The 26,511-nt window shown below is 39.6% G+C and overlaps 1 protein-coding gene across 5 annotated transcripts in view; it reads right to left on the bottom strand.

Moving 5' to 3' along the window:
* Positions 1-26,511, bottom strand: part of ARHGAP17 (Rho GTPase activating protein 17) — a 47,928-nt gene that overhangs the window by 6,711 nt on the left and 14,706 nt on the right. For 4 of the 5 annotated variants that reach the window (XM_075058790.1, XM_075058789.1, XM_075058791.1 and 1 more), the window contains exons 2-19: positions 19,112-19,151; positions 14,900-15,004; positions 14,008-14,084; positions 12,802-12,913; positions 12,527-12,603; positions 11,738-11,849; positions 10,894-10,962; positions 10,656-10,737; positions 8,428-8,555; positions 7,922-8,033; positions 7,264-7,345; positions 6,724-6,804; positions 5,916-6,029; positions 5,471-5,562; positions 5,162-5,318; positions 3,694-3,936; positions 1,505-1,668; positions 493-1,104 (exon numbers count right to left, since the gene is read on the bottom strand). In XM_075058790.1, the coding sequence (XP_074914891.1) occupies positions 493-1,104; positions 1,505-1,668; positions 3,694-3,936; positions 5,162-5,318; positions 5,471-5,562; positions 5,916-6,029; positions 6,724-6,804; positions 7,264-7,345; positions 7,922-8,033; positions 8,428-8,555; positions 10,656-10,737; positions 10,894-10,962; positions 11,738-11,849; positions 12,527-12,603; positions 12,802-12,913; positions 14,008-14,084; positions 14,900-15,004; positions 19,112-19,151 (2,459 nt within the window). The remainder of the gene's footprint in view (positions 1-492; positions 1,105-1,504; positions 1,669-3,693; positions 3,937-5,161; positions 5,319-5,470; positions 5,563-5,915; positions 6,030-6,723; positions 6,805-7,263; positions 7,346-7,921; positions 8,034-8,427; positions 8,556-10,655; positions 10,738-10,893; positions 10,963-11,737; positions 11,850-12,526; positions 12,604-12,801; positions 12,914-14,007; positions 14,085-14,899; positions 15,005-19,111; positions 19,152-26,511) is intronic. The other variant, XM_075058792.1, reaches the window with a different exon arrangement.

Genomic DNA, 26,511 nt, shown 5'->3' with positions numbered 1-26,511 from the left:
GTATCAGTGACCACTTCTACCACTTTCTTATCTTCTGTATGTGCTGAAATATACTATCCTTGGCTACATATTCTCCCTCTTCCAAATATTTGCTTTTTGGCAACATATGTGTAAGAATAATAGAGACTGCCATGATGCTGAGCCTGGAGAAGGCCCTAGAGAGTTGGTTGCTATAATAGTGTTCAGCTTCCAGAGCAGGAAAAAAATAAAGCAACCTAATCTACACTTCCCCCCAAACCCTTCTGCCTCAGGACTGAAAACCTTCACTGAAGAGGAAGTGCCCCAAATCCTCATGCACAGAACAGGTGGGTGGGCATTTTAACTGGAAATGAGCTATTTAGTATTTTAACTGTTATTTGTGCTTTCCAGGTGTCTCTCTCCCCGCCCCCCCCGCCCCCAAATTAATTTCCAGCTACAGATTTACAGCTACAGGCATTATTTTCTTCATTTCCACTCCCTGAGGAGGCACCAAATATGAAAGAATCCACTCACCTGTTACTATTTTGGAAGATGTTTGCGTGGGATTTGCAATAATACCATCTCCAGCCAGCTGAGAAGGAGGATGAGGCGGAGGGGGAACACTAGGTCTATTTCTGGGTTTTGGTACTGGCCGTGGCCTCGGCAGTGTACCACTCTGAGGTGGAGAGTGAGACTGGGAGGTTTCTTGAGTAGATGGCTGTGGCGATGGGGAGCTAGTATTATGTTTTCCTAGAGGGGGTGTATCAGGTGGTGTTGGAGTCTGCGGAGGAGTGTAACAGGGCTGCTCTGGTCCATGCTCACTGCTGGGTGCAGCAGGAGGAGATGCTTGACTGTTTGATTTGGGTTGCAGTGGAGGAGTAGCCTGTGTTGGGGGCTGTGGTGGTGGATGGCTGGGAGCTTGTATTGGGGAAAGGCTGCTGGAATATCTCCGAGGTGCAGAAACCTGGGAAGTGGAGGTCTGGGCTGCTCCTTGGTTTGCATGTTGAGCAGGAGGAGAAGAACTTCTAGCAGGTGGTTTTGGAGAGACAGAAGGTGGCTGAGCAGCTGGGGCAGAACTTTGGCTTCCTGGCTGCCCTGGCGGTGGGTTGGCTGGCTTGGGAGGGGCTGGCGCAGGCTTTTTAACAGCTGTTAAGAGAAGAGGTGAGATTTCATGGTTGTATACTGTGAAACCAAACTCCTGAAAGAAAGAAATCAGTAGTGCAAAAGAATACTCAGCATCATTATCAAAATAAAATGGTGTATTATCAAATAGAAGCAGTATCAATAGGAAGCTACAGAAATGCGTACACAAGTTCACTGATCAATAGTCTTTCAGTGATTTTGTTAAACAGCGTTGGTAACATTACTATCAGCATTCATGAAAGAGTCCAAAGATGTATTTAGCTAGGCCTTAGGGAAATGCAAGAGAATTAAACTGTTGTCTGCAATAAAGGAAGAGATACTGATAAAGTTATTTCAGTAGGCATTTTTGCAGTACATAAAAGAATAAGAACTTAGTGGCTTGAAAACCAAATGAAAAACATACCTCTCCTCATTGAATGGGGGCTGGGACCTGCCGCATTCTGTGGCTGATTAACAGAAAGCTGATTAGTGCTACTTGTTGACTGGTTCTGGACAGTGCCTGCATGCGCACCATTTCTCACGGGTGGAGGAGTAGCTGAAGATGTGTTGTCCTTAGATTTTGAGGTACTGAAAATTAAAAATCCTAAATTAGATGATTGTAAAACGCCTTGCCCAGATCAGCTGCACCCGCTCAGGTTTATATTATGAACCGTGCTATAGTTCTGACCCTCAAACGCTCCAGAAAAACTTCTGCACTGGCTAGTATTTATGGACAGACTGAAGAGTGCTACAACTCTTCAAACAAGTGGCAAGCAGGTTTTAGGTACAAATGATTAATTACCAAAATTAAATCAGGAATCCAAGTAGTTCTGCAGTGTCACAGTACCTGTTTGAATGCACTACTGATACCTAGGAGTACAGTCTCCATGCTAATGCACCCTCAGTGCATTTGCAGATCCTTTAAAAACAGACTCCCAACATGAGAGTTCATATAAAATTACTTCTCCAATTTCCTCATTCAAATATACCTATTACCCCTATAACTCTTAGCCTTTTCAAAATATTCTGTCACAGTATCACATCCAATTCACTGGCAGTTATCTGGAAGACCTAGCTACTAAGGACCAAGGGATGACAATTTGTGAAGCTCTGCCAGAAAAAAAAAAACCCACAAGGGACATGAACGAACTTGCTCCATATAGTATATGGGCAAGGCAGGTGTAGTCCTCACCGCTGAAGACCCTGGAGCCTTTGGAAGCCCCCAGGGAGGGCACAAGGACTGCAAGAGCTGGGTGTGGAGAGAGTAGTGGTTCTTTTCCCTTCATTGGCTGGCTGAAGTCTTCTCTCTACCCTACCTGGAATTAAGCTTTTACACCTTACTGGGAGACCAGAACTTGTCTTGAGAGAGCAACCCCTGTAAAATCCTTGAGATTCAGGTCAGGACAACTCAGCTCTTCCTGACCTTTGGCTATGAAGACAGTAGAATTGGGGGGAAACACAGCACTCGAGTATGAACCAGCCAAGGTGGTACTAGGCAGCGCCCCCCCTTCTCTTGCTATGTGCTTGCAGTCTTCACTCACTTCTCTCTCTTTATAGTCTCTTGCAGCATCTTACTCATCGCAAAAGGACTAACACCTTTCAGTCACTTTTATGGGCACATTACAATCCTAGTTTTTCCAGATGCTGTTAATAAATTGCAAGTACTTGAACACAGAGTTTGTGCAGATTTTAAATGAATCTTTTAGACACTACTCTCAAGGTTTTGTTTTAGCTGCCTATGCCACAAAAGACCTCTGTGGAGGAAATATTAGTCTGCGGGGGATTTCCGAATGAGAAGTTGTTTTTGTAAAAATGTCAAGTGAGAACAAAAGCTATATGCAAGAGTCAATGCTGCATCGAACCCATGGTGGTGTTTTACCATAAGATGCTATGCAAGAGGTTGGTGTCTGGAGAGCGCTACAGGCCTTATACCTCTCAGACCACAAAATATTGAAAGCAAAGTGCCGCTTTCACCATACATGAAAAGAAGAGTCAAGGCTACTGCCATTAGTCTTGGAGTCCATGTGTACTAATAGTGGGGACATGATTGCACAAAGTTTCAATAGTAATTAAGTAGCAAAAAAGTCTGTGTACATGCTTGTCCTAAAGAAACTAATATTGAAGTATGATAAATTGACTCCCAGTTTTCTAGCAAGCAAGTCTGGTCATCACTAACACTTGCTACAGACAAAAAAAAGAGACACATCCAGATAACGTGTACAAAAAACAACAAACAAGACCAACAGGTTTCTAGTATTGCCAATGGTAGGTTTTGTTCTTTCAGCAGCAAACTGACAATCATACTGCATGGATACCTCTAGAGTATAACTTGGAAAGGTCAACATGGGTAGTAGAAGTACAGTCTTTTTTAGTATTTTGCATCATCATTTCCCCACCCCAAGAATTCTCTTATTTTAGAAGATCAATTCTGGAACAATATGCATGGCAAGAGAGCTCCTGCATAGTGCTTCTGCCCACCTCTGAAAGGGCTTCAGACATGACAACATGCCTTCCAGTTGGAAGAGGTGCCTTGTGAGGCAGATACAGTCGATGCATCAGTTTGCTGTTGAAGCAGCCTGCTAAGCCACTGCCAGCAGAAGCCATGCCTCTTACCTGACATCCTCATTTCCTTGACTTTGTAACTGTTCTGCTGTGCCAGCAGAGAGAGCAAAACCAGCACCCACTGGGCTTGTTTCAGCCACAGAAGCTTGTGAGTGCTGCTCCGCTCCAGACTGAGCCAGCACGCCAGCCTCCGTGGGTGGAAGTGGTGGCTGGAAAGCTGGGGATGTGTGCTTTCTATTTATAGTGCCACATCTCCGAGGATTCGCTTGGAAGTCCATAACCTTGACACCAAAGCTACAGAAAGAAGAGAGAGTAAACACACCACACCAGCCAACACCAGGTAACTAAAGCAACAGGACAATTAGCTGTTATAACCCACAAAGACAAATGCAACCCCTGTTGCTTAGCATGCAAAGCAGCAACAAAGAAAGCTTCAACTTTCTGCATATAACACCATTAATGTTAAGACATGCAACGCTATTTGGCTTATCCACACAGAGGGATAAGCTAAACATAAGTGGAACAAACTACTCAATTACGTTTGAAGACAGACATTGATGACAATGAGGTCAAACCACTCAGTAATTTGACATGTAAATGCACACATTTTCTTACATACCAGAGTATCTCCTCACTGAATGTATTTTGCCACATGAATTTTGTTTCTATTACGCACTAAGTTACAGTACAGACTTCAAGACAGACAAAAAAGCCACTGAATATATGCTATGATTTGTCTTTAAAGGAGAACTATAGATAAACGGATTAAAATTCTAACAGATTTTACAATGCATACAGCAAATGCATTCTAGAATATAATTTTATTCTTGTTGTGTTAAAGACAGTGAATTTTGAATTGATTTTCTTCTTCCTCTGTCAGTGCTGATAAATTTGCATGTGGCTAGCTATAGTTAACATTCAGGTAACAATGTAACATTTGCATAAACAGCTAAAAACAAAACAGCACATCACTTCGATATTCATGATATGAGTGATAATAAATGAACGTTACACTACATGTTATATGGGAAAACAGCATGTTTTATTTTTATTTTTTAGCATTCTACTGTTTGCTGTGGTATACTGTACCATCATCAACTCAGAAGTCTTATCATGAAGGCACCAGGTAACACCACTTCATCTTATGGGCTTTGAAAAAGAAGCCATGGAATATCTGAAGTTAGATACTGATAGATGCTACTATATACACTTCTGTGTCAGTGGATTTTAGACCCCCCAAATCTGTAATAGGAAAATGGTTAACTGGAAGCAGTAATTATCTGCTTGTTTTTTATCATGCATAGAGTGTAACTGGAAGCAAATACCAGTACCTTACCTTTGAACCTTCCTCAGGCTGCAACAACATGGAGGGGGGGAAATAAATCACTATTGTTACCTATAGTTTCCATGAAATTCTCCTCCTGAGACCAATAAAAGTGTATCTGATTACAGCTTCCTCAGTAGTCCAGTTCTCAGGAGTGAGCTAATAATTGAAACCTAACCCAAGAATGTAACATACCTTTCCTTCTTCAGTAAATCCCCTTCCATTACAGTCATACTAACAGGCCTCTTCCGTTCCAGTGTCCCAGATTCATATTCATTCCCAGTGTGTGACAAGTGATTTGAATTAACAGCAGGAATTGCAACAAATGCCCCAGACACATTGAAATCTTGATCTGAAAGAGAGGCAGACAGAATGCATCCTAAGACATACATATATATATATATATATATATAAAATGGTGCCTCACTGCAAAAAGCTATTGGAGGTTTACCTGCATAGGGTTATCACAAATACAAAATTCTTTTAACTATGGCAAGAATTTACCTCCAGGGAAGAACCAGTCTGCATGCTGAATAATTGGCTCAATAACTGCTACCACATGGACTGAAGTTGCTGCTGCCATTTCAGCAAGGGATCTGCAGAAGAAATTTGTAGAACACTTTATACAGAGTTCTAGTAAAGTAAGAAAAAAAAATAAAAAGTCATATTACCTAAATGACAAATTATGCTAAGCATGATGTATCAGGACTCTTAAACACCACATAAAGAGCAACTTCACACTTTGATGAAATCTAGACTATTCAGTAACATTCACAGCATTTGAGAACACTCCTAAAAAGATGCATGCTGAAAAGGATCTGGAGGCACAGGTTGAAAAAACATTTGAAATATTTTTTAGGCAAATAGTCTACATGATTTAAAACAATACAACAAGAAATTCTACTGCTTTGTGGAAGTTCTGTTTTGCAGCTTTCCTAAAACAACTTACCCTTCATTCTTTGCCCATAACAAGTTGGGGCCCAAGACTATTGCAACATTGCTGGGTGTCATTTTGTTAATATCGCTGTTCTGTGCAAGCTTTGCTAAAAATTTGATTAAATACCTACAAAAAGGAAAGCAGTAATTAAACAGCAGGAACTAAGAGCATTCCTTGTTGAAAGCAACTAAGTAAAAATTCAAGAACTCGTAAAGACAGCTCCCAACAAAACAGAATAAGATGAACAGCCTTCTTTGCTTGGTAGCTGGCTACTAAGTTTCTACCCAAGAATCATAAAAGTTGAACTGGGTAGAAAGGAAAGCATCTCCCACCTTAGCAAAATGGAACTACAGAACTATTATATTTTCAGAAAAAACATTTAGATTTACATTCCTGTAATGGAACTTCCACACTTCTAGGCATCACCAGAGTCAATTTCGTTCCTATTCATTCCCAAAAGGCAAAACGAAAGGAAAAATAACATGTATAAGATACATCCAGGTGATTTCCAAGACTTGAAAATACAATGAAGAGCACAGCTGGTGAAAAGCCAGGTACTATTGCCAACAGCATGACCCTTTAGAAGGGTTCTATGCATCAGTATTTCACTACAGTCAATAGTGAATTAACTTGACTGGAAAAGTCTACCACCACCAATGCACACCAACTACTTAATAAAACAGGATGTCCTTTTATAAACGTAACTGAATTTGGCCAAGAAAAAAAACCCCTGGATTAGAGTTTTGGTTTATCAGCTTTGAAACATAGTACCCTAGCATCAAAGCAGCTGTGCTGCAAGTCAACAGATGTTCATACATACCTGAAATTAGCATGATAATGCTTAGGTAATCTGTTACAAATTCTCCATAACTCTTGTAGCTTCTTATCCTGGTCCTGAATACTGAAAGGAAAAAAAATTTCCATTACATCTTACTTTCAGATCAAAAAAATTGTTGTTTCTGCAGTGAACAAAGAGATGACTGTATAACCTTCTGTTTATGCCAAATAAATGCACTGGTTTGTATTCAGTAATTCAGTAACCTGCTAATCAAATCCCTGAATTATCTCTACCTGCAACAAAAGAAAACTTCTTAAGCATCAAAACTATGCAGCCAATAGTCTGAAGCAGCCCTTACATTTAAACATAAAATAGATATTTCACCACATTTTTGTGCAATTAGTATTAAGCCAAACCACAAAATTTAAAATAATTTGTTACACAAAATACTTAACTGTTAGAGCAGAAATAAGAAAGTAAACTGTGTGAGCTTGGTCTTTTCTTTTGAATTCATGTATGAAGAATCAAATTGATAAAAGTATGTAGAATGTTTTCCTATATAACTATTTTTAGCATGCTTACTTTGCAGCTTGTGTCCATTCTTCATACAGACTGTAGGTCATTAAAGGTTCTGGCAACTCTCGCAAATAGGATTTCAAGGCACCTGCAATGTAGACCAGAAACATGCTAGCTTCTTAGCCAATGCTTTCAGTCTGCATTTAAAATTCTGTCCTCAGATTTGTAATTTTATCTATGTAATAGGAACCAAGTTCCAATGAAACAGTGGGAAGACCTGACACTTCCACAGTATATCTGCTCAACACTCAATACAAAAGGTCTTCCAGTAATTACTGTAATTTGACAGAAACATGTATTATAAAATTATGAATCATCTCTTCAGAGCAAAGAACTTATTAAAGGTCTACATATGGCTCTAATCTCCCTTAAACACATTAACACTCTTGTCATGAGAGGAAATATGATATTTGGATTACTATGATCACCTGAATTTTAAACACCACTCTGTCATGCAGACATGAATACATCAAGTGTGATGAGCATGCCTACCTTCCTTACCTGTGTTAAGCTGTGCAATGAAGTGAACTTTCAATTTATTTTCATTCATAGTTTATCTGCAGAGATCAACACCTCACACCGCAGCAAGTCAACAGTTAAACGAACAGTGTAACTTGTGTTGTATCAATTTATACCTGGTTTTGGTTCAGAACATTCACAATACCTGCAACAGCATGGGGATCAGAATAAAATTCGTCAAGCTGGGAAGTTGAACAGTCCAAGGCAGCTTTCAGCTTTTTTAACTTGGAGGCTCCAGCAGCAATTCTGAATAAGCCCTGCAGAATAAAAATAAAATTTATTTGACTGGTAACAACATGTTAGTACAAGCATGAAACAGTGTAAGTTTTATGACAGGCTCTTTCAGAACAGTTTCAAGTTTGGCATCTTCACCTTACGCTGTTATGACCTAGATGGCTCTTAATGGGTCACTGCCATCTTACAATGTTTTAGTTCCCTCTCACTCTTGGCTCATTCCTAATTTTTCATTCTAGGTGCATTCATCTCAAAGATACTTCAAATAGTGCTGAACATTATTCTGTTGCAAAAGATTTATCATCTACACTAATGAACAAAATTACTTAAGCAACTTGTTAAAAAGTACAGGCACCAGTCCATGAGTTTGAGCTCTTTCTTCCTGTCCTTCATAGCATGTGATATGGTATTACCTACCTCCTCTCTCATTCCCGTTTCCAAAAGCATCATTACACAGGCTTCAATAGGGACTGCAATTTCACGACCACTGCGCTTGAGATGCTCTTCTAATGGAGTTCCAAAAGCTGGTTTTTCAGTCCATTTGTCTAGTTGGAGAGTATCAAAACACTGAGCAAAATATCTAACAAACACTTAAATTATGTCCCAGACAGGAAAAGAAGAAAGCCTCCAGTACAGCAAAGATTTTCAGAATACAGTAGGAGTTTTACAGCACTTGATTGGTAAAGTCCCTTGTATAATGAGTAAAGAGAAAACGAGCCTGCTAGTAGTCAAGAAAAAAAATACTTCTGCATCTTTCTGGATGGAATATCACATTCAAATCCTTTGTATAACTGGAAGCGCATGTCCCACTAGGCCTCAACACAAGTGCCACCACATGGCTGTAAGTTACATTAATTCTGATTTGCCAAGACACCAAAAGGCTGAGGTTTGCAAGAATCTTCAAGAAAAAAATTGTCCAGATTGCATGACCTGGGCTGAACTCAGTTTTAACTGTATTTAAGGTGCATAAAACCAGAGCTGTTAACACAAAGTTTATTGCTGATTTAAGGAATCAGCAATTTAAAACGGATGTTAATAGCCCCAATGTCTTACATTGGAATTACCACATTAACAGCCCATTGCTAATGCTAGCACAATTCTTCAATTCAATTTCTCAATTGTTGTTTAACTCTGAAAGTCGAAATCAGCACAAGTTTCTCCAAATTGAATGTGAAATTTCTTGGTTTCCTACAATTTATTTCTTCACCCATTTCTGTTGTCTTAATTGAAAAAATGCAGATGTAAAAGGTTGTTAGTATAGATGCATTATTCCTTTTATGTGGAAAAAAGGTCAAGAAAGACAAAGACTTTGAGAGAGTCCTCTGAAGACACAATGTGCTTCTGCAAAGGATTTAATTTACCCTTTCTGTTTGCAAAACCACATCAACTATATCCCTCATAAGGCTTTAGTTCCTTTCATTCATTAACACACCATGAGAGGCACAAGTCGTTTTCCCCAGTTTTGCAAGTTACAGCAAACATTAGGAAAATAAATCCTAGTAATTGTTCAAAGTCACAGTAATTTACATGACAGCTAGAAACACAACTGAAGTCATGCACTACACTTAGATCTTAGACAGTGGACCACTTAAGACACCACGCCTCCTAGCCCATCTTCTAGGAAGGCTAATCTGTTCTGAAGCATTTGTTATATGACAAGTTTGTACAAAGCAGCTAAGCAACAACAAAAAAATTTAAAGCAGTCACATCCATAAACAGAGAACCTTCCATACAGCCATAATGCAGCCCTGATGCTGTGTAAGCATCATTTGTTTGCATTACCTCGTCTCTCATCAGATCTACAGAGTACAGATATTCTGTATCATCTTTCAGCAAGATGCTCATATTTATTTATTGATTTAAATGGTTCACCTTTTACAACTTGCATATGGTCCGCAACTGAGTATACCTGAGCCTTGTTCAGGTTAGAATATATTTTTCCTCAGCCTTTGTTCAGCCTACCTCTTGTTCAAAGCGATTAGCAGATTAAGAGACAGTATAGCCAGTATTTAGGACAGCAATTTCAACAACACAAAGTGCATCTTCCTACCAAACCATTAATGATACAACTTAACTCCCACTGACAATGGAAAGCTTAGTAGCATGAGAAAGAAATGAAGCTGTATTACTCACTTTTCTTAACCTGATATTCAACACAATAATGTGAACACTCCATTAGTCAGCTGTAGTACAGTGTGCACAGTGGGAAAAAGGACTGCATAAAAGTCAAGCTCCTTGGAATAAGGGAAATTTTTCTGACAATTGCCTAGTAATAATTCAAGAAGCAAGGACCCTAAGAAGTTCCTAAATCACAATGAAACGTTCATTGGCCTAAAAAGCCAGGTATGAATTAGCAAAGTTCACGTGATGTCAAGGAAGAAGTGCAAGCAAATAGAAAAATCCTTCCTTTACTCTCTTGGGTATCAGACAGATCCTTAATATTTTATTAGTGTGTTAAAATATGGCTGGAGAACTCCAGAGAACACAAAGATGGAATTATGCTTTGGAATGTAAAATTGTTAAGTAGATCAAAATGGCCTTAATAAATAAGTCTGCATGCAAGAGAATCAAGATAAAGGAGGAGAATATTGTGCATAGGTGGCACAGGCAAGGAGAAGCATCAGCCAGAGCACAGGTTACTTTACCTTGATGGGCTTGAATTTCGGGTAGGACCTTTTCTATGACTGCTAATGCTTTTCTATGGTAATCTGCTTGTGCTTCTAATAACTGAGAACAGAAGCCACATTTTAAAAACAAAAAGAGCATTAGCTTCTGATGAGCACATAATACAAGACTAGAAGGTTTAGCACACAAAATGTAATCTTTGAGAATTGAGTGTCTATGCACATATGTGCTGCAAAGTCATACTGAAAAAATACTCACCATAACAAAACATCTAGCATATTCCCCTTCTTTGGACACAAAGTTATACATGTCTGCTGCTAGTTGATCCTTTGGGAAAAAAAAGGCAAAACGGTATATCAAATTTACAGGGGCATTTCAACTTATAAAGACAGAAGTACATATGTTTATTTTGCCTGCAGTTAAGTTTGAACTATCGATTCAGGCAGTACAGGAAGACAGTAATCCACCTACTCTGCTACGTGTATTCTTCTAAGCAAAATTCATTCAAAATGCCTAACTTTGTTTTATATAGCAAAGCAGTTGCCCTCTTAAGTCAACAATTGGATTGTATGGCAGTATGTTATTTACAGCCAATACATGCATACACAGACAAGTACTAATAAAAGGTTTTTGGTGCTCAGCTTAACTGTATCATAATGTAGTATTTGACAAAGTGAAACTGAATGTGAACTGCTCAGAGCTGTAATAGTCAGAATGTTCCTTTTAAGTCAGCAGCCTGAATTTCATCCAGGTAGCTCACAGTGCATGGCTACTCAGTGGCTTGAAGCACACGGACACCCTGAACATTTCAGTCAAGGCTAAGACACAACTCCTTCTCATAACTGCCTCAGACTGAAACAGAAAATAATGCAGAATACTCATCTTAAGAAAAAATAATTCTTTGTTTAATTAAAGCAATTCAGACGCAGATCAGCTAGCATTAACATACCTTTAAGACATCCAGTTTGTTAAGTCACATAATTTGCGACCGCAGTAATCAGACAGCCAGTTCCACATGGAAGGCTTACAGAAGCAGCCATATTCTGATTGCTATTGTTACTAATGAGAGGTATGCAAAGGACAGACACTCATCTTGTCATACCTTGCATTGCTCTACTTTATTTCCAGCTTCATCCATCTCTTCCTTAAGAGATTCTATTTTTGAAGGATGCACTTGAAAATTTGTTCCTGAAGTCTTGTGGGCTTGATTATACCTGTGGAAGAAAGGCTTCAGTCATTTGGTGAAAAATAATATTAAACACAAATCTGCATTTATGGCTCCCTTAAAATCGGTTTCTTTTGACAGGAAACAAAGCAAATAGTTTCAGAGGTTTTCCAACAGAACTAAGGTGTTCAAAATACACCATTTATGACATGCTGGCGTAACTCACAAGAAATCCTGCATTCTCCACAGTCTATAACATGGGTGTACAGTATGTTAGAACTATGAATCCCAGAACATGCTACATAAATTATCACCACAGTTTAAGACCATTCAAGGGATTGAAGGGTAAGTTGAACAACCTAGGACCCTACCAATGAGATGGTTCAATATAAAGCTGTAAAAGCACTTGGCATGATTACAAAATTAGACTCCTATTCCTTATTTAAGTTGACAACTTAAGTGAACTGGAAAGATGATGAGTTTTCGGCATTTTTCCAATTATATATAAGCATGTAAGGGCTCCAAAATCTTGATCTGTTTGGATCTAGTAGTCATGAGTCCTTTTTTGAGTAACTTACATTTAAGTTTGTCTTTTTTTGACAAAGTATTAACGTGCATACAGTAGCATTTCAGAAGCAAATACCAGCACCAGATCTGATGCCATGAGATACCAACAAGAAGTTAACATGAATAGAAAAGGACCTAGTAATTAAAATGGTTTCTTACCTTCCTCTTGCAGAATCCCAGTCCAACACCAGCTTTGCAAGCTGTTTCCTCTGCTTCTGAATGTTTGGGATCTCTGTCTAAAACAAGAATTCAAGACTTACATTTATTTTTAAATTGTGTACTATAATAAACTACATTTTGTAGATTTCATACCCCCTTTCCATCAACACATGACTCCTTAAAACAGTTTTATTATTAGCAATGTGATAAGCCCTTCTTACTCAGTTTTTACATAAATCCAGATTTATTTCTTCAGTCAGGCTGAAGCGACTTACCTCTGTCAATAGACACAGTGGATCCAGAACTTCTCTTTCTATCTGTACTTCATGCTGAGAGAGCTCCATTGCCAGCTTATTCTCTGCATCACCACATGTATCTAGCATTTTCCTTTAAGAATTACAGGAAGTTGTAACATGAGTTACTACTGACTAAAGACGAAAGATTCAGAACAAAACAGTAGCGGCCCTTTGTCATCTGCTACCCTTTCGGAAAGCTTTGTGCTGTATAAAGCAAGGCATTACTTAATGGCATAAAACCAAGATGCTCTATGCTGTCATGGGCAAATTTGGGATAGGTGAGGAGTGTTGTTAAACCTTTGTCTTCTAAAATTCCTTAGCCATTACAACATTTTTGGAGGCCTTAAGTAATCTAGGTGGTTATAATGGCCCTAATGGCAGAGAAGTTAGTATTTATTTCAAAGTCCATCTCACCAGATGCAGGAAAATTGCTCAATGCAATATTTAATTTTCTCCTAAGCCCCTTTAATGTGAAAAAGTCTTAACACCTTAATGCTAAGCAATCACATATGCAGCAGTCTCAGGTTCCAAAACCATAATTTGACCTTTGTTTTAAGCTTGTTCTAAGGAAAAACCCTACTCTCTAAGATTTTTATCCATGTTTAAATCTCCCGCAACAGCTCACAAAAATGCACACAAAGGTTTTTAAGGTCGTTCTACACTGTCTCTGTTAGAATTCTCATCAGGAACGAGGAAACACATTTGCTCTAGGAATTCAGCATATTAATGTTCATTTGTTTCAGCCACTTTCCTGTAAGTTGCAAATATGCACTCTGCCAGGATAAGGAAATTGGCAATATTTTAAACTAGAAGCCATTAATGCAAATTGGCATTAAGTCATTAATGCAAACCTGCAGAATGCAGTATTTACACTAAATTTTAAACTTTAAATGGAGATAGTAATTCTACTAATCCACAAGGATAAAAGCCTTTTTCAAAAGCTTTTAAGATAGCAGAGAATCAGAATTCTTTGGAATGCAATTCAGAGCAAGCCTAAAACTTGCCCCCAGAATCACTCAAGAAGAAATGCTTGCTCACTTTTTCTCCTTTTGGATTAGAGAAGGAATCCAGAAATATTAGTTTCATTAGATTGGAAACAGCCTTTGTGTACCCAAAGTCTCTAATTAGAGCCCTGCAGGCAACAAAATGACAGACTGCAACTTAGAAAGCAAGCCAAACACTTACCCCAACAGAGTTTCATCACTTAGCTGGACAGATCCTTCTTGCATATTTTGAGCAAGAGCTGTTAGAGGAAGTTTTTTCTGTGGAACAGAAGGAACAGTGCTTAGCTTAGAGCTATTGACCCTTTCCAGCTTTCCCAGTACATCCCCTCAAGACTTCTCTCTTCTTCCATATGGTTTCTATTATACACATATGCAGCTCATTCTTTGACTTCAAGAAAACGCCAAGTCACAAAAAGTTTCAAGCCTTAAGACTCCTGTTCTCAAATACTTTGAAAACCACATTCTTCTCAGTCTTAGTTGAAATGACTGGCCCAAAATGTATCTCAACTACTGTCAAAGACAAGTAAACAGCTTTAACTTGAGATTTAAGCAACTAGCTTGTCATCTATCTCGCCGCAGAGTTTCAGTCTGTGTGCCCCTGCTTTCAGGAGGTCTCTATTATTCAATAAAAAGAGAAAACTTGAATGTTAATTATTTCTGTTCTAACACTTTAGGAAAAACCTACCTATGGCTTTGCTAAAGAGGGGCAGAAATCAAACGTGTACAGAATAACATTTACAATTAACTGGAGATGTCAGTACACAAAGCTAATTCTAAATATGAGGAGCTTAATCAGAGTTGCAGAGGATCTTCTCAGTCAGGTCTCATGAAAGCTGTAAGTACCCAGCACAGTGCAGAAACAAGTGAGCGTCCTGACACTACTAAGGTACTCCAAGGTTGTGTTGTTATATTTGGACAGGGAATTACAGCTAGCATTTTACCAAACAATGTCAACATGTGAGATGATTTTACAGAGCTGGCTAATTTGAGGCACAGCAGCTGATCAGTATTTAGAAGGCCAGACCGTATTCAGCCTAGACTCAGAAGACAAGCCAAAGGGCAATTGTACTTACATGTCTCTTATCAGGATCTGTACCATGCTGGCCCTGAAAACAGGCAATTAATCGCTTCTGTGCAATATGGCAAACAGATCTCACAGTGTCAAGACGTCTCTCAATCTAGTCGGCAGGAGGGGGGAGAGAGAGGAAGAGAAAACAAAACAAAAAACAGAAGTTATTTCCCTGGCCTCAGCAGAAAACCTTCCTCCTGTACTACACTTAGTTCTGGGTTGCATATTTCTCAAGTTCTACAGCTTACAAGAAGTCCAGATGCTTAGCAGAAGTGCCTCATAGCAAAAATGCTTGGAAAGAGATTTAAATTGCTTTTTTCCCCTCAGTGGCACAGCAATTCAGTCAGAGCTTGAAATACTCACAAGACTGGAGTGGAAGAGGGAGAAAAACATTGCCCCTATTTTTTGTCTCAACAAAAGAGAATCAGGTTGATACTTGCCATCTGAGATGAATGGCGCATACAGATATCCAAGACACTAATTTAGGGAGAAAACTGTAGGAAAACTCTCATTTTTTTTCATTGTGACCTTGTAGAGTATAAGACATATCTGACTGCCTCTTTACATTGGGCCAAACATATGTACTGCAAACTTTCTATTGTGTTTCCTTCCCTAGCTGTTAAATACAAGGACAAAGTTCCTACACCCTAAACAAAATAATGTTTTCAGGGAGAGATTAATGGGATTCAAAAGGGGTGTGGAATAAAAAAAATAGGTGTCAATGCACAAACAAGAGTTCTGTTTATCATAGTGTATTTGAAACAGGGCTTAACACATAGACTGTGAATATGACAAAGACAAACTGTTCTTTTAAGGGATTTTAAGTAAGAAACTCGGACTCTTATTTCAAAGAGCACCAAAAGCAAATGAAGTGGTGAGCACCAGGACAGAACCGCTTATGGCACTGAGCTCTCTATGCACAGCACCAGAAGAATGTGGTTTATCTGCATTTTGATGACTCACTAAGAATAAAAGGAGGCCCTTTGGAATGACTTCTATTTAAAAAGCAAGAAAAAAAAAGTAGATTTCATCTGTAGAAGTAATCTGAACAGGCTCCAGTTTTTGATACAGCTCTAAAAATCACTCCTACTACATTTTCAGGAGGGCAGTAATTCTCCCCAGCTTTCCTACCAATCATAAATACAGATTAGCTGACAGAGTAGCAATTTTAGTGTGAAGTTATTATGCCCCATGTTAGCTCCTGTTAAAGGCACTGTACATGGATTTAAAGCAGGAGATATAGTCTTGGTTCTTCCAGGAGGCAAACTGTCATGTTCTAATGAACACAAAATGCTATAAATTCTCATTTAAAATGTTATACATCCAGGTAAGAATGACATGTTTTTTCTTCCTAACAGGTTTATTTGGTACTACTACGATGGGATATGCATATCCCTAAAGTGCTTACAACTGGAAGGATATAATTAGGTGCCAACAAAAGCAGCTAGTAGAAACTACAGCTACTAAAGAGACAGCAGATCCAACACAAGAGGAGCCTTCAGGGGTGCAGGTTGGGAGAAGTTGTGAGGAAGAACACGCCAGTGAAGGGAGGCATAGACAAATGGGAACTTGGTGAGGATCAGCACAGAATCACTGCTGTTGGACATGGCAGTCCTGTCCTGAATGCACGAGCAACTGCAGGACTGGGGTCCCCATTTCCTTTCCAAAGAGGGGAGCAGCAGTTCTGCTAAATCATAGCCTGGAGGAACACCCAAATCTGGGCCTTGGGACTGTGCAACCCAGCAGCAGCCTTTGCAAATCCAAAGGGAAGGTGAAAAAGAACTGGTACAGGAGGGCTGATGAGTTGAAGGACCAACGTAGGAAGCCTGAAGTTTCACTGGCTACATGAGGCGCTAAAGGGACTAAAAGCTCTTGACAGCCACAAGATGAATCCAAGTTGAGGAGCTCAAAAAGCTTAGTAAAAACCTGTTACAGTAGAGTAAGGTGCAGAGAAACTGCCCAAGAAGGACTGCTCTGAAAGCACCAGGCATTGCCTTTTATTTACAAGGCATATATCAACAAGCTCAAAATTAAGTCTACTTCAAAACAGTCCCTGCAAAGATACATGAACAAGAAGGTACTGTTTGTGGTCTACTGTTGCAGCTAAGATGATTCATTTCTGTTGTTATCTTCAAAATTAAATACCACCAACACATGCTAAACCACTATTTGTGAAAGCATTTATTTTTGCTTGGTCACGTAGTTAAGACTTCTTAAAATACTCAGCACAGGTTTTTTTTTCCCCACACCTGAAACATGGTGACATCCTGTAACTGAGCCATCTTACAGATCCCAGCAGACTAACACAGCCCTTGTCAGCCATGCACAGTGGCTTACGTTCCTTAGTCAGACTCTGGAGCACATATATTCCTAACAGCCTCTTTCCAGGCAGTCTGAACACCAAACTCAAAGGGCAGAAGACTGATAGGAGGAATATGACCCCAAAACTTCATGATGATATACTCCCTTCTCTGATCTGCTTTTTACTTCAAAGATGTCAGGAAAACCATGAAGGACATTAATCTCCATTAAGCTACCTTTGAACTGAAAATGTGACCTACAGGCCATGCTGTCTGTACCCACAGGGCATCTTCAGTGTACAAAACATCACACAACTGCTTTATTATATGCTACAAGGGCACGCCAGAAAGTGGGTCCATTGTAGAAGCCTTTTCAGTTCTGAATTATATTCCTTGTCTTCACACAGGAACACATTTAACAGAGATACTTGGAGTATTACACTTCAGAAAACAGAAAAAAAGCTATGGCAATCCTATATCAAAGCTTGAGCTAAATATAAAAAAGAACACTATGAAACATCTTTATAAAGTGCTCAGTACCACGCTTTTAAGCTCTTTAGTTAGATAAGAGCCTCCCTCCCCTTCACAAGCCCCCAAGAGCAAACAAACAAGTGAGTAAATTCTTCCACTTGGGTGTAGCCAGTCTGCTCTGTGCCTGGGAAAGCCTTGCTTGCAAAATTTTTTTGGCAACAAGCAGCAGTACTTTTGGCTTTCACTTCTTGTTACTATTCTGCAGCTAACCAAGAAAACAGATGGGCCCTTGAAGGCTATCAAGGTGTTTTAACATCCTTTGTGCCACTTAATTGTACACATCTCATCAGAAATTAAAACCAGTATTGTCAAACTGTTAAGGCATTTATGCTTCAAATAAAGCAGTCCCATGAAAAGCAGGGTAAAATGTTTCAGGTCAGCTCATTTCACCATTACTCAAGATGATTTCATGTATTTGTGCAGAATTCAAGTTTTAAGGCTGATACATTCTCTCATATTCTACTTTAATCTGAACAGCTGGAGAGATTTGAAATAGAAGTACTTGCACCATTTGTTTGGCTTCCATGTTTCGCGTACAGGTCCTGAATTTAAGCATACTAAGATGCTTTATAATCAATTTGAAATAACCATTACGCTCGAGGTCCCATGGAACAGCTAGCTTGACTTCCCTTGCCAATTTATATTCTGCCATTTTTTTCTTTAAGTCTTTCACAAAGTAACCAGAGGAAGAAAACTATATAGAATAAATCTGTAGTCTGTAGTCAAATTTGTTCCATGTAATCAGTCAATCTTGCTAATCCAACAGTTGCAACTAAAATTCCACCATGAAAGTAATTGATTAGATGGTATACTTTCAAAAAGATGACAAGTCTGCAAATGAATCCAATGTCTGTGACAAATTTGATAATAAGTATCAGAAGCTAAACAAGAAGCACTTGTACACTTAGAGAAATTCCACACTTTCAGAAAAAAACTGACATCTATTAGCAAGCAGTTGACATGTATTTGCCACTTCTCATAAGGCCCAAGTTGACCTCTTCAAGAGAAACAGAAATTAAGACAGTAACCAGCTGTGCCTCATCATAGTTTCTTGCCAGCTCATGGTCCTCCATCAGACAGACTGGCAAGTCATTAGCACTAATGGTTCATAAGCTTAACAAGCTAGTTCATCTAATTAAAAGCAAAAGTGCTTCCTGCTTCACTTTATCAAGCTGCATGATCAGAAACAGAAGTATCTGAGTTTTTCCACTCAAATTGTATCATAGTTTTTTCATGTGCTGAGAAGTTAGCCAAAGACATCCTTGTTTTCATCCCTGTCATTTGCAATATTTCCCCCCACCCACATTAGGTACTCCACAAAACTCAGAAGGCTCAAACTTCACAAAGAGTATTTAAAGAAATACATATTAACTGTGTTACAATACCTGCAACAGGTCTTCACTGAGTACCTCTGTTTTCTCAGCCCTAAGGGAGGAAAAAAGACCAGTCAGACTAATTAGCATGTTCAGGGTCAGAGATTCCTACAATGCCTTCAACAAAACCCTTTCAGTTTCAAGTTATAATCCCATTATGACCATTGCTGCAAACACCACCACGTTCACAATGTCATATGTGGCACTGGCTCCCGACCCCTGCCAAGAAGTGAACACGGATGACTTGCCCAGCACAGGGTGCTTGGGAAAGCCTGACATTCCCGGAATTCCCAGCCCACAGCACAAATCCACTGCACCAAGCTCTAATGATATTTCAGACTGCACATGGTTTAACACAAAGCAAACTGGAATCCTGAGTAACTTCACTTGAATGCAGAGATGTATTGGAAACCACCTGGATTTCACTCTGTTGTTAATCAGGTAATGTTATTAATGCACCTGAATGTAAAGGAATATAAAGACATGAGAAAAGTAGGACAGCCAACTTCATCTTTTTATATTTCACCACTGCAGAGCTTTATCAAATAGCCATCAGTGGAAATGGTAGCCTGAACACCTTGCCTTAACCTTACATGCACACAACCTTCATCAGAAATCTCCCATTACCTCATTTTGCTGACTTCCATAATACTAAAAGAATAGAAGATTTATTACTTAAAAAGATCACCAGAAGTTAATAGTATTCCCAGTAAAGGTTTACCCTCAATAGAAAAATATCTTAGACATACTTCCAGACAAAATATTAACAGTTGTTACAAACATACTCAAACCTTTACACATACTATTCCACACCTTTTTCCAATCTCAGTTTACACATAAACTATGAATTGTTTAATGTTGACACAGATTTGCTTGGTGTTGACTCATTAGCTATAACACTGCTTTATCCTACCTTTGCTAGATCTATAAAATAGAGAAAGATAAATTTAGTTCACCCGTGATCTCTTCTCCTTGGCTGTTCACCATTACTACACATCTATTGCTAGAGTAATGAGTAATGAGAGAGTAATAAAAAGTAATGAGAGCAGCCACCATCTCCGTCTTCACATATATCCAGGTCTCAGTTTCCTTCTTTTGCCTAGAAATCTGTTTTAAGAAAAAAACACAGCTGGTTTCTACATCTACATTACGCAACTGAAGCTTGCACTGACTCCCCCGTATATCTCTCCAGTCCTTAATTTGGCTCAGTGTAAGAGAAAGTTAGATTAGACGAAGGCGTTTCAGCAGTTCATTCACCCTAGATGCTGACACACTTACATATTGACGTGATATGAAACAGACACTACAGAAGGGAAGATCTGACATACCAGAAGGGAACATACAACCTTAACTTAACCAGCAGTTTTAGGAAATAAAACAGCCACCTCAGGTGGCGTAATTCAAAACAACTTCTAAGAACATTTAGAGTACTTATGACTGGATATGTACACATCATTAAAACCACTGAACTGCTGATAATCACAAGAATAGGGATTGACTGAGAGTTCACAGAATTTTTCCCACCAGTGCAGCAATAATCAAATTACTGTAAGTTTTTGTAAATTCACTTTTAGCTATTGGGAATCACAAAATGCATTTTATAGAAATTACCTTTAAAAGAAACAAGGTTCCTTCTAACATTATTCCATATTTGTGTTCAACAGAACCTTCCATTATACTACTATAAATTTACACTGCATGCTTTTGAATGGCTTTAGCCACAACATTAATTTAAAACCATTGAATAACAGAATAGAGCTTCCATACAACTTTAGATTCATTAAAAGTTTGATTTCTCCTTCCTTTCCTTTTTCCTAGGAAGTTATATCCATTTGAGTGAAAAGCAAAGATGGCTCAGTAATGTGCTAGCAGAAGTTTGTTTCCATTTTAAATATGGTTACCCGCAGACTAAGTAACATTATGCAAAGTGCAAAACAATTTTCATATATTTATCTTAAGCGCTCTTTGTACACCTAACTGGTTTATCAAGGATTTAAAGTCACAGCTTGAAAATCCGGATCTCCTCCTCTGAAGTCAGGGATGTTTTCCCCAGTCATCAGTGGCAGCAGGACAGCGTCCCCAGGCCAGCGCTGATTTAGAAAAGCCACTGATGATGATGTCAGGTTCGGAAATGCAAGAGGGAAGACCTCACCCTTCCTGCAGGCCCACATTCCACCTTTAATAAGGACGCCAAGAAAGAGCCACTAAATAATATTGTTTTTCAGTGACCACAACCATGAAACAGAAAATGCAACCTTGTGATAGCAGCACCGCCTATCTCCTTACTGAGCAGTCACCTGGGGAAAAAGCAACAAACCAAAGGTACCTCTGTTTCCCTCTACATAACAGGTACTACTAGTTCAAAGTTTACAACTAACTGCAACTTCATGGGATGCTAACTCCTGCCAACTAATTAGAAGCCTATAGAAAATAACAGAATTTCTTTTTCACTGCTACTTAAAGTTCTGTCCTTATCCCTTGTTAGGTCTTATTTGTATTTAAACTAGTCAGTAGCACAAAGCGATGAAGAAATCCTTCTGGAATCAAGAACCGATTAAGAACTGGAAAATTTAGTTGCAGAGTGTTCCCAAGGGCTTTATCAAGCCCAGCAGTGCCAGTAGCTGGCCTCCAGCCTGGAGACCCTTCACTGTAAGCTTTCCCCATGAGATATCATGAACACAGCCCATCCCAAACTGAGATTATGAAGCCCAGACTACAGCAGCTATGGCTGTTTACATTCCCAGCAGCTAAACTCAATACAGTCCAAACAGTTAATTCTCAGTTGCAAAACAAGGTCCCTCAAAGCCATTACTAATGGGGAAAGCATGCCCTGCCGAGGCCCCAAACATGCTGGTTTGTGACCAAGCTGTTTGTGCAGGAGCCGTCCCCATGCTTCCAGACAGCGGGACCCACCAGCACACGACAAGGAAATAGGGACCTGCCCAGCCCAGAGCTTCCCGACACCTTCTATGTGAGATGGGAAGAGGACAACACAAGCAGCAGCCTGGGGGACACCAGACTCTGCGCACAGGGCTTGGCATCACACCCCACCACAGCGTGCAGGCTGTTCAGCTGCCTTAATATAAGGTAACTGCTAGGCTGGCAGCAGTCCACAGGAAGCAGGAACAGAGCTGGTCCCCTGGGAAAGGAAGGATTTGGAGAACTGAAGGTGAAGTTTTCCTGCTACTCTAGGCAGGATACCTGTTATGTCAGAAGCTTTACATGAATCAATTGGCACAAAGCTTTTCAATTAGAATTCAGCAGTGCATTTTAAAAGACTGCTTCTAAAAACAAAACTAAACAATCATTTGTTGCAGCTATAATCACCTCCTTTAACAAATAAAGAAGACAAAACTACTGAATTCCCTAAAAATGGTACTTTCAAACTGTTTCACGCTGAGCTAGTACAACATTTTGCCCACCACAAGCATCCAAAGTGCAGAGCTCCATGAGCAAAAAGCAGCTCTTCATTTCTTCACTGTCCCTCCCCTGCACTGATACAACACTTGGCTCACCCAGGGTGTAAACCAGCTCAGGCAGCCAAGCTGATCGAAAATAATCTGGCAGAAACAGTTACTTTTCAACCAAATCAGCTCCCCAAATTCACTCTTCACACAAATAACCTTGCTGACACAGCTCGGGGGTGGGAACAGGTAGCAAAGAGCAGGTTAAGCTCCAAGCACAGCTCAGCTGGTGAATGGCAAATTCTTCAAAGACAGCCAAAAAACCTGAGCAGAGCTAGCTTTTCACTTTCTGATACTGTAACACTGAGAAACTGTAATTTTCAACAAAATTGTTGCTAACTTGACTCCTCGAACAATTTCTCTTTTCTTTGTAAGACAGCAAATAGTGTACTTCACGTGAAATATGACATGCCACATAAATGCTGGTGCCATTTTCTATTTCAGGATGGCATGGCCAGAAGTAATTGTGTTAATTCACTCTGAGCAAAAAACCAAGAGGTTTGAGAGTGGAAAGACTGTATTTCTTATTCTAGACACATTAATCACAATACCTTAGCTTGCTGTGACATTTTAAAAATGTATTGCATGTGCCCTCAATTGGCCTTCTCTCTTTAAGTGTTCGATAGTACCATTCACTTTATTTCTTTCCTTCTTTCCAGAAAGGCCCTGCAGCACAGCCCAGTCTGAAACACAGCTCAGCATGCAGGGCTCTGCTGCAGCTTACTGCACTGTGAGCAGGGTGGGCAGAACAGTTCTCACCCCACAGGTTTAAAACCAGTCCCCTCACTTTTTCTTTTTACAGCTCCTTCACGCTTCCAGGCCAGAAGTCTTCTCTGGACATCTGGAAACAGCAGATGAGAATTCCTGAGATAGAAGTGTTTATCTTCCATGGGGAAAGAATTTACATTTCCATGTATAAAATGAAGAGGCTCTATTAAACCAGCACTGGAGATTTAAAAAAATAAAGCTTCATCTAAACAATAACTGGCTTCACAGCAGGGTCCTGTCCACCACCATGGCATCAGTCTTGAGCCAGGGGCTGACATCCAAAGCAGGTCAAAGCTACAAAACCAGTAGAAATTTACACCCCTGAAAGGCTAACAAGGAAGGAACAAGAGCAAACCTGACACGAAGAGCCTTAAAAACTTGGACATTCACAACAGAACAAGTGACTCAGTTCAAATGCCAAAGTGGAAACAGAAACCTTGACTCACGCACTGCAGATGGGAGGCGGAGCTGGCAGTAGGTGATGCCACGGGAGCGCAAAACTACAAGTCCGCGTTCCTGAACTCTGGAAAGATTTCAGCGGAAGCGAGGAGACATCCACCCGAAACATGAGACAAAATTAAAGCTAGCCTTCCCTGCTGTTTGATTTTCCTTAAACAAAGCATTTGTTTGTTACCACGAGTAACCAGATTAGCTCTGCCGGCGAGTTAACACTTCAGAGCACCTTCGCCAGGCTGGCAGCACATCCTGCCTGCTTTCCACATACAATAGGCAGGATTTGCTGCCAGGAAAAATGAAAGAATCAACAGCTCTGTTCCAAAACAAGGAATCCAGAATTAGATGACGATTTCCCTTCTAAAAGGTTCACTTTTTTTAACATTCACTAAGACAGACTTCATAGAAAATATAACTTAAAGGTGTTTCAGGACGACCAGCTTACTTTTCCCCATATGACACCGTGCTGAATTCCAGGAACAGGCTTCCCTTTTAAGCTAGGTGAACCCTGTATTTTATAATCCAAGTTTTTGGAACCTAATTATTAAACACATCAAATAATTTTAAAACTAAATGAAAATTTCAATCAGGGGAAAGAGCTGAAACAGCTGAACAAGACCAGAGACAAGCTCAGTGATGCCTTTTCACTAAGGACCCAGGAGAATCACCAACATGCAGGAGAAGCGACTCCTGGGTGCCATTTACCATACACTTAAAGCAACTGCTGCAGTCAGGATCCAAATGTGAAATAAATCATTGTTTAGGCAGTTTATTCCTTAGTTTTTACTTGGTTTAGACTTCAAGAAATCAAGGTGATGCCGGGAGCCTCTCGTTTTCCAGCTCAGCAAACACAACAAGGTTTGCCCTGCCCCTTTCTCCTCCCGGGCAGCCAGGCTCACGGAAAAGGCTCCTCACCTGAACTAGAATTTAAAATACAGGTCATAACATACACATTTCTCACTCCCCATATCCTACCCAGATTCTGCATTTCTAAATGCTTTTCAGAAGATGAGATCTTTTAGCACAGTAAAGGTTCTTTCTGTGTGACTGGCAAGCAAAAATCCTACAGTTGTGGCCTTCATAAATGCATATGTTAAAGGCCACTTTTCAAAACCACTTTATTACGAAGGATTTATTTTGCTTCCTTTGGCAGCCTGTGGCAATACTCAGCTTTGTGGATATACTGTAGGAGTTTGGTTTCACCTGCACAGCATTTTGAAGACAAGCCAGAGCAGAAATGTGTTTGGCCACGTACACTTCTCCCCACAGAAACCAAGTTCATTATGTCACACAAAACCAGCATTCATACTGAAAAGTAAGGCGATGAACTGGGATCCTCGGTGTGGTTGGATTTTTGTCAAAAGAAACTAGCATGACCCAAGGTAAGCATCAATATTCTGCGAGTTATTTTTAAACATTTTAAAATCGCTTCAGAATGACTATCACATAATAGTCACCATTTTCAATATTCACTTAGTATTTAGGGGACACCACTCACAATCACTCACCAGTTAGACTTCCAAGTTTGCCTACTATCCCCATTTTTCACCCACATTAACAATATAAACTTCTGCACAAGTAGTGAAATTGCTTTCATTGTTAATCTGGTGACCACTGATGCTTTAGTGGCAGCAGCAGCAACTACACCAAAGGCTGCTGTTTCAGAGGCAATAACCCACCACGTCACTTACTATGGAAGGTCCTCTCTGCAGAACCTGTTTTCATACCAAAGTGACACTCAGGTCACCAATTTTAACCCATGCAGTTACTGCAGCTTCTGCGATTCTAATCCTTTAGGAGTGCTTTAAAAAAATGGTGCATCACCTCCAAGGCACCAAAATATTTCATTAATCAAGATCTGCACTTTTAGAAACCCAGGAGCTGCAAAACTACAATTAAGGCCTCAATAAATGGATAAAGATTTCTGCTCCTTTGTCTTCCTTCTTCATTCCCTCCATTGAGTTCCTCCATCAAACTTTTCTTGATCACTCAATCTAAAAGCTGCATCTTTGATCTCTTCTATAATCTCAGCCATCTGATGTTGAAGAATGAAGCCTGCCTGCTCTAATTAAAGGCAGACCAGGCTTTAGAAAGATAATCATCTTGGAAAGAAAGCAGACTGTTCCTTTGCAGTTGCAGGGAAACCCATGACAGACTGTTCACATTAGGGGATTTGAAATTCCTTTGTAAGTGAAATGGATCCAAGGCTCCTCTCCCAAGTGAGGCAGTAAATTTAGCTATTTAGAACAACCCACAGCTCAAGCCAAATCCTATTTTAGGGCCACTCTCAGAGGTACAGTCACTGCAGCAAGGCCCTGCACTGCCCTTCAGAACTCCAACCCCTCCTTGTAAAATACACATTTGTTTTTAATATTAGATATAGGGAATTAAACCAAATATGGTGTAGTTTGAAAAAAATACTATTCAAACAGTTAAGTCTATGTAACAAATCTAGGTAGATAATTTTGAGCCACATACACTGCAAATTCGAGATGAATGTAAGCCAAACTTTCTATATTGCAAAAATACAATTGTGGTTTCAATGTAGAACCAGATTTAAAGCAATTTTGTTCAATGGAGGAAGCAATGTTTCAGCAAGCAGTCTTTCATGAATCTGATAGCTTTTAAACTTCTGGATACAAATAAAAATTTACAGTTAAGTGCTTCCAGTTGACTACTGTCCCAGCAAATCAAATACTTATTGCTAGCCTACTATTTCATACCATG

Source organism: Buteo buteo, chromosome 27 (assembly GCF_964188355.1).
Source record: "Buteo buteo chromosome 27, bButBut1.hap1.1, whole genome shotgun sequence".
NCBI classification, from domain to species: domain Eukaryota; kingdom Metazoa; phylum Chordata; class Aves; order Accipitriformes; family Accipitridae; genus Buteo; species Buteo buteo.
The sequence above is the reverse complement of the archived record's forward strand: the minus strand, read 5'-3'. Positions and strand labels throughout refer to the sequence as shown.